The sequence below is a fragment of the Pelodiscus sinensis genome, chromosome 28, assembly GCF_052426305.1.
Source record: "Pelodiscus sinensis isolate ZL-2025 chromosome 28, ASM5242630v1, whole genome shotgun sequence".
NCBI lineage: Eukaryota > Metazoa > Chordata > Testudines > Trionychidae > Pelodiscus > Pelodiscus sinensis.
The window spans coordinates 4,666,568-4,674,780 of NC_143079.1; the positions used below are offsets into that span (position 1 = coordinate 4,666,568).

The window sequence follows — 8,213 nt, forward strand, 5'->3', positions numbered from 1 at the left end:
AGCTCAGAAAAGAGGAGACTACATGGGGATATGATAGAGGTTAATAAAATATTGACAGGTATGGAGAAAGTGAATAGGGAAAAATTATTTGCTTGCTCCCATAACATAAGTAGTAGAGGGTCACCAAATGGAATCAATAGGTAGCAGGTTTAAAACAAACCAAAGGAAGTTTTTCTTCACTCAGGACACAGGCAACCTGTGGAACTCCTTGCCAGAGGATGTTGTAAAGACCAGGATTTTAACAAGGTTAAAAAAAAGAACTAGATACATTCATGGAGGTAACATCCATCAATATTTATTAGTCAGGATGGGTGGGGATGGTATCTCTAGTCTCTGTTTGTCTGGAAACGGATGACAGGGGGTGGATCACATAATGATTCCCGGTTCTGTTCACTCCCTCTGGGGCACCTGGCCTTGGCCACTGTCGGCAGACAGGACACTGGGCTGGATGGACCTTTGGTCTGATCCAGTCTGGCTGTTCCTATGTTATTCCCCAACCCAGCAGAACAAACATTCAGCAAAGTGCAGGAGACACAGGGCAGCTGGAACCATGGTATATGCTGCTGCTATTACTCTCTGGGCAGCCACACAGGGCTGACGGGAACCCCTGGCTCCAGACTAGTCTGTTCCATGCCCTGCACAACCATCTCCAAAGCAGCCTCCAGAAAACCCTGCTGCGAGGTCAGTAGGCAGGGACGCGACCAGCAGGTCCCTCTCGATCCCTCCCGAATTCCGCTGGGCCCTCACGCTGTTTCCATCTTCTGTGCGCACTCCGGTAGGCATCTAGAGGCTGGACGTCCCCGGCTGCTGGCCGCTGCCGAGGGCCGGGCGCCAGAGCGACCGAACGGACGGGCCGAGCCGGCCAGCGACTCTGAATTCCCTCCCTTTCCTCCCCCTCCCCCGGGAGCCTCTGCAGCCAGGTGGCGAGTGCGGCGCCGCTGAGGGGAACGAAGCCGAGATGTGACACGTTGGACGGGTGCCCGGAACCGTGGAGGCAGCTCCAGGCCACTCGTCCGTGGCGGCAGCGGCAGCGGCGCTCGGCTGGCTGCACGGAGGAGGAAGGCGGAAAAGGAGAAAAAGGTTCCCAGGGCTGAACCTGTTCAAGGCTGGGTCCGTCCCCCACCTGGGTGGGGTTGTCCTGGGAGGCTCAGTGGTGCTGGAACTAAATCGTGGGTGGGGTGCCGAGATGTCCCCCCTCTTATACCCCGTTCATCTCGTCGCCCACTGGGTTGCCGACTCTCCCAAACTAGACAGACCCAACGCGATTGCTGCAAAAGGCTTCTGCCCTGCCTGGTCCAGGCGAGTTGGGAACTTTTGCTGCAGCTGGAGGCCGGGGGTGGGACCCCCAGGGGCCAAGGCCAGGAGCAGAGCCTGGGGCCGGGGGTGGGACCCCCAGGGGCAGCAGAACCTCCCAGGCAGGTGGGCTGGACCCAAGGGACTACAGGCTGCAGACTCCATAGAGACAGCAGGTGGTAGGACCCCCGGGGGTGGCAGGGAGCCTGGAGGGGCTGCTGGAGCCCGTTACACAGGGCTGGTGGTGGGTCGGCAGTAGGACCAGCCCCGAATGCAAGGAAGCCAGGTGCAAAACAGACCCGTTTAGTGACTAGCCGACGGGCCTGGGGTCCGGCCTCTATCGCTTAGAAATAAAACTCTCGTGCCCCACAATTAAGGCCTCCCCCCTGGGAGCAGCCTCCCGCTTTTCGAAGGCGCCCGGAGGCTGCTGTCCCAAGTGCAGTGAAAACAGCCCCCCTCCCCCATGCGGCTGTTTGCTGCGACGCGAGAGGCTGAGGCCCCATGTGGCACCCTACGAAACCCTCCACCTGCTTCTCCTTCCAGCCTGGCACCCTGCCCGGTCCTCCCGGCCTGCCAGCTCCTCCCGTCACAGGCTGGCGCCGCCGGCTCTCCAGCGGGCATCGTGACTGGCAGGCCGTGCCCGCTGGCCGGTTCCGGCAGCAGCTGGGCAGCTCCCTAAATAGAAAACCCGGGGGAGTCTGCTCCTGCCAGCGCGGCGCGGACCCCGCAGAGCAGAGCTGGAATGGTGCCCCTTTGCTGTAAAGGGGGGTCACCCGTGGTTTTCAGTGCCCCCGCTTCCTCCGGGGCTGGGCTCACAGAGCCCTGACTCTGCCCCAAACGCCCCCCACTTTGCAGGAGGGCTGCTTCAGATGCACGGCCTCCATCCTGACCCCGGGGACCCGCCTGCGGCTAGGTCACTCTGGGCCGCTGTGGGACTCTTAGGAGGCTTCCGATTAGGGGCGTGAAAGGTGAACCGCAAAGCCAGTTAACCGGTAACCTGTGGGGCGGGAGCGGCCCCCACCTGTCGTGGGCAGGGGGCTGCTCCTGCCCCACAGGGGCCCACCGCAGACAGGGGTTGCTTCAGCGGGGGCTGAGAGATGGAAGTTGGCCACAGCCTCAGCCCCCGAGCAGGGACTGGGAGCTGGGGGCGGGAGCCCCGCTGGCGGGGGATGGCTGGTGCGACATCCCGGATCCCGAGTTAGTTGCTTAACTGGTGAAACATTAGGTTAACCCACCGTTTAACGGGTTAACCAATTAACCAGAACTGGGCACCCCTAGTTCTGATACACGACCCACTCACCGCCATTCTAGGGGCCCCACGAATATGTGTGTGTGTGTGTATGTGTTCCAGGGGCCCAACGTGTGTGTGTGTGTGTGTGTGTGTGTGTGAGCTCATCACCTCACCTCCATCCCAGGGGCCCAATGTGTGTGTGACTGTGTGTGTTTGTGTGTTACGGGGGCTGTGTGTGTGTGTGTGTGAGAGAGAGAGAGAGAGAGAGAGAGAGAGAGAGAGAGAGAGAGCTCATCACCTCATCCCCATTCCAGGGGCCCAATGTGTGTGTGTGTGTGTGTGTGTGAGAGAGAGAGAGAGAGAGAGAGAGAGAGAGAGAGAGAGCTCATCACCTCATCCCCATTCCAGGGGCCCAATGTGTGTGTGTGTGAGAGAGAGAGAGAGAGAGAGAGAGAGAGAGAGCTCATCACCTCATCCCCATTCCAGGAGCCCAATGTGTGTGTGTGTGTGTGTGTGAGAGAGAGAGAGAGAGAGAGAGAGAGAGAGCTCATCACCTCATCCCCATTCCAGGGGCCCAATGTGTGTGTGTGTGTGTGTGTGTGTGTGTGAGAGAGAGAGAGAGAGAGAGAGAGAGCGCTCATCACCTCACCCCCATCCCAGGGGCCCAGCATGTCTGTCTGTCTGAGCTCATCATGGCTGGGCAATACGCCCCTGCTAACACCACCTGGTTTTCTCCGCTCCTTACAGGACAGGGCTGTGGGTGGCAGCAGCAGCAGCCTTGTCGTCCCGGGCCACACAGGGATGCGTCGTGCGTCTCGGCAGCTCCAATGGCGTTCATGTCCAGGTTCTCCAGAAGCAGCTCCAGGTCACCCAGCCGGAGGGCTCAGGAAGACGCCGGCAGCCCCTCCATCCTCAGCGTCTTCGAGCTGGAGAGGCTGCTGTACACGGGGAAGACGGCCTGTAACCATGTCGACGAGGTCTGGCCAGGACTCTATCTGGGAGACCAGTAAGGACGGGCCCAGGGGGTGGGGGGTTCTGGTTGTGTGTGGGGCGACAGGTGGGGGAGGGGGAAAAGGGGGGGTGGGGAGGAAGAGGGGCAGAGACTCAGTAGCATTGTGTGTGTGTGTGTGTGTGTGTGTGTGTGTGTGTGTGTGTGTGTGTCCCCTTGACCAGACCGACCACACACACACCTAACACAGCAAGCACCCCAGTTGGGAGCAAGGGTGATGAAGCGTTTGATTCTCAAACAGAGAAGCTGTGAGGGGTTTCTTAATGTCTCTCCCACAGCTCTCTGCAGCACATGATAGTAAAACGCGGCGAGATTTAATTATTAGCCGAGCTAAACTATTAACTCGTCAGGATGCTGTTACCATGTTACTCGCCAATTGTAGTGGATAAAAGAATGATTGGTCAGAATATCCCATATATAAGAACATAAGAACGGCCGTATTGGGTCAGACCAAACATCCATCTAGCCCAGTATCCTGTCTGCCGACAGGGGCCAGTGCCAAGTGCCCCAGAGAGGGTGGACCGAAGACAATGATCAAGCGATTTGTCTCCTGCCATCCCTCTCCAGCCTCTGACAAACAGAGGCCAAGGACACCATTTTATCCCCTGGCTAACAGCCTTTTATAGACCTAACCTCCAGGAAATTATCTAGCTTCTCTTTAAACTCTATTATAGTCCTAGCCTTCACAGCCTCCTCTGGCAAGGAGTTCCACAGGTTGACTATGTGCTGTGTGAAGAAGAACATTCTTTTATTCGTTTTAAACCTGCTACCCATTAATTTCATTTGGTGTCCTCTAGTTCTTCCATTTAGGGAACTAATAAATAACTTTTCTTTATTCACCCTCTACACACCAAATCACACAAATTCAAATCCCAAGCTTCATTTGCAACTCCGGTTGCCTACATTAACCACCCTAGTTCGAACTAGGGTGGTAGTGTAGACATACCCAGAGAGAGATGTGTGTTACTGGGTAAGGAGCGACAGACGTTCTTATATTTTCATTTTTGGGTGTCCCCACAAAATGGCTCCCCCTCTTTCCCTCCCCTCCCCCCCTTCATCAGATCTGCTCCCTCCTATAAATCCACGCCAGCCTGGCCCATCCGTTGCCTCCACATCAAGTCCCCCCATGGGCTCCGTTGTAACCCTCCGCACCCCTCTCTGCAGAGATATAGCAGCCAATCGGCGGGAGCTGGCCCACCTGCGCATCACCCACGTCCTCAACGCCTCGCACAGCAAGTGGCGAGGAGGCGCCGAGTTTTATGAGGGCACCGGCATCCGCTACCTAGGCATCGAGGCCCACGACTCGCCCAGCTTCGACATGAGCCCCTACTTCCACCCCGCCGCCGACTTCATCCACCAGGCGCTGAGCGAGAGAGGAGGTATGGGGAAGGGGAAGGGTTGGAGGAGGGGCTGGGACCAGGAGCTTGGCCGGGAAAGAGGAGAGACCCCTCGTCTCTAATGACCTTCTTCCCTTATCAATGCGCCACCCGGGGTTCTGTGCTGAGCAAGACCTGGGGATCCTCTCTCCCGCCTCCACAGCCCTTCCCCAGGTGAGGAGCGCATGGCTCATAGAAACTTCCCGAATCCAGCCACTTCCTCCTGGGTCTGCGAAGCGGGCACCAGCGACACCACGCTGGAACAGTGCGATGCTCCTTTGAGCTCCGGATCTGGCCTCCTCTGCCTCACCAGACCAGACCCCTCCCCCCATCCATCGGGAGGAGACCTGAGCCCCAGTTCTGGGCCATGGGCTGGCCTGTTCATGCCCTCCTGGTGGCACGTCCCAGATCTGAGGGGGATCCCTTCGTCTCATGACACAGGGAATTCCTATGGTGCAGGGGGTGGATGCAGCTGCTGGCAATTTAGGGTTGCCAGGAGTCCGGTATTGAACTGGGGAGCCTGGTATTTGTGCCTTCCGTCCGGTAAAAAAATGCAGAAAATACCAGACATGTAAAATGTTTTTCCCGGCTTGGGCGTTCAACAGAAGGGTGGTTGGGACACACGGTGCAACTCAGGCTGGAGTGGGCTGGGAATTAAAGGGGCTGCAACTGTATTTCGGCCGTGGTCAGTCCTTTCCCCTCCCCCCCCCAACAAAATTTTTTCCCGTTTTTTTGGGGGGGGAGGGAAGGGGAGGGAGTTCGGTATTTTTTATTAAACCATCTGGCAACCCAATGCCAGGGTGGGGGTGGATCTGGAGTCCCCAGCCCTGGATTCCCGGGGTGCAAAGCAGGCACAAGCATCTTCGGCCTCTCACAGTCAGGAGACACGGCCCGGAAGCCGGCTCATGGGGACCATGGAGTAGGCTGGTTGGAAACGTAGCTCTCAGAACTGCGCTTCAAAGGAAGATCGGGGGGCTTTTGACTAAACGTTTTTCACGAGAAGTGGAGACAGCCCAGGCCTGCCAGCAGCAGGGGCACCGAGGGCGGGCAGCCGACTTCAGCGGTGTGACTAAGCAGGCGCAGTGCAAGCCCGTCAGAAAATCAGATGGAGAAAATTGGCCCCACATGTCCCACCCCCAGGGTTGCCTCTGACACAAGATTTCCGTGGATTTTTCACACACACACACACACACACACACACACACACACAAAGTTTTTGATTTTCAGCCAAACCCTGAAATATTTAGCCCCACCCGCGAACACCTGGATTTGGACATACGGCTGCAGAGCCTCCTGGGAGTTGTAGTTCCGTGGCCTCGTAGCCCCGTTCTCTTTGGCACCAGGCTCCCTAGCCAGACACCACCTCCCAAGATGCATTGTGGCAGAGGGACTCCCATGATGCATCCCTTCCCCTCCCTAGAAAAGGGCTGTGGTACAGCATGGCAGAGGTCACCTGACCGATCCACCCAACCAGAGTGGAAAATGAGGGCACGAACGTTCCGAATTACCGCCAACCGGCAGCATTTCGGAACTGAAATCCTTCGGCTTTTGATTTTTCAATGACGTGTCACGTTTTTTCCCAAGGGAACCCTGCTCCTCTGCCGTTGTCTGATCATCTGCCCCAGCTATAACCTAATTCAGTGCCCGACCCCTTCCCTCGGAGGTTTGGGAAAGGGGGCGGAGAAGGGGTGTGTGGACCGTGGGCTGCAGTAGGGCCCCTCGTGCGGCCCACTCACTAGCCCTGGATGCCCCTCTCCGGCCTAACGCCTACACTGGCGTAACCATCTCCCCCACACTGTTAAAGGGCTATTTCCTAGACATCCCTGACCCAGAGCAGTGGGGCCTAGGGGTTGCAGCTGTTCCGTGACACCGCTCCCCTTCTCCCCACAGGGAAGATCCTCGTCCACTGCGCCGTCGGGGTGAGCCGCTCGGCCACCTTGGTCCTCGCCTACCTCATGATCCGCCAACGCATGACCCTGGTGGAAGCCATCAAGACCGTCAAGGACCACCGAGGCATCATCCCCAACCGGGGCTTCCTGCACCAGCTGGTCTCCCTGGACAACTCCCTCCGGCTGAAGCGGCGAGTGTGAGCGGGCAGGGGAGGGGGCGCTGTTCGGTGCCTGGTGCTCAGCCTAACGCTGCTGCTGACCGAGGAGCAGACACGCGGCAAGCACAGGGTGACTCCCACGACCCCGAGCCACCTGCCCAGTGGAGTCCACGAGGAGTGGGAGCTATACAAAGGGGTCCCCGCCCTGCAGCCCTGCGGTCTAGAGAGGCCTAATATTCTTCCTCCTTCCAGCCTGCGAGATGTAGCGTGTACCCCACAGGGACTATAATCCTGTCTCAGGCTTCTTCTGCCCCACCCCAACCCTGCTGGCTCCGGGAAGCCCTCGCGGGTTGGTTCTGCCAACGGGCACACCCAGGCACCACGCCAGCCCTTCCTGCCATTCCTGCGAGATTCTAGCTGCGTGCATTTCTTTGTGGCCATGTGAACCAGGCATGGGCCCCAGGGAACAGGGCCTTCTGGTGGCATTGACTTTGGGTGCACTCGGTGTAAAACTTTTCCCTGTAAGAATAAAGCTACCCCAGAGGAAAAACATCTGTGGTTTGGAGCGTGTTTGCCCAGACCCCCAGGGGTGGGGAACAGGCCGAATGCGGCCCCCGGCTTGCCTGGGTCTGGCCCCTGAGCCTCAGAGCTCCCCCCACCAGCAATGGGGAGCCCGTGGGACTGGGACATACAAAATCTACTCACTTGGGCCCCAGACTCTGGTGTGCGAGGTCTTTCTCCTTCTCAGTCGGGGCCACCTCTATGACAATTTGTTTCTCTTTTTTGCTTCTCGCTTGTGGGCGGCCCCCGACTAATTTTTCTGTGGGTCAGCAGCCTCCGGCCCAAAAAAGTTTCCCTGGTCCTGTTTTAGACTGTGTGGATTCAGGGACCGCATCCCACTGTGGAACAGAAGCGCTGCTGCCCTATCGCTGGTAGCTCCGGGCGCAATTTACTGGCACTACAGGGCAGACAAAGGTCCAGCCGACCAGCAGGGTTGCCAGATACTTAGGAAAAAAATGGTGAACACGGCGGGGAAAAAATTGGTTAAGCAAAAAAAAAGGGGGGGGGGGGCAAAGTTGTTGAGCAAAAAAAAAAGGCAAAAAAGGAAGAGTCACTGCGCCTTTAAATCCCCGTGCTCACCGCTCCCCCTGCCCCCATCAGATACAGCAGAGGGGATGGGGATTGACAATCTGGGGGGAGCAGCCCTCCACAACCCTGCTCAGATGGGGGTGGGCAAGTCTGTGGCACCATATTGGT

The 8,213-nt window shown here is 57.8% G+C and overlaps 1 protein-coding gene across 1 annotated transcript; it reads left to right on the plus strand.

Annotated features, from left to right (window-relative positions):
* Positions 1–250: 250 nt before the first annotated feature.
* On the plus strand, positions 251–7,985 carry DUSP26 (dual specificity phosphatase 26). Its single transcript, XM_075910744.2, has 4 exons — positions 251–1,080; positions 3,272–3,530; positions 4,698–4,912; positions 6,800–7,985. Exons 2-4 carry the CDS (start codon positions 3,352–3,354, stop codon positions 6,997–6,999), a joined length of 594 nt encoding a protein of 197 aa, XP_075766859.2. The 5' UTR covers positions 251–1,080; positions 3,272–3,351; the 3' UTR covers positions 7,000–7,985.
* Positions 7,986–8,213: the final 228 nt, after the last annotated feature.

What these genes read in the sequence shown, in the direction of transcription:
- DUSP26 (XM_075910744.2), top strand. Translation starts at nt 3,352, where the DNA reads ATGGCGTTCATGTCCAGGTTCTCCAGAAGCAGCTCCAGGTCACCCAGC. An exon ending in GGACTCTATCTGGGAGACCA is followed by an intron (nt 3,531 to 4,697) that starts GTAAGGACGGGC and finishes CCCTCTCTGCAG; the next exon opens with AGATATAGCAGCCAATCGGC. An exon ending in GGCGCTGAGCGAGAGAGGAG is followed by an intron (nt 4,913 to 6,799) that starts GTATGGGGAAGG and finishes TTCTCCCCACAG; the next exon opens with GGAAGATCCTCGTCCACTGC.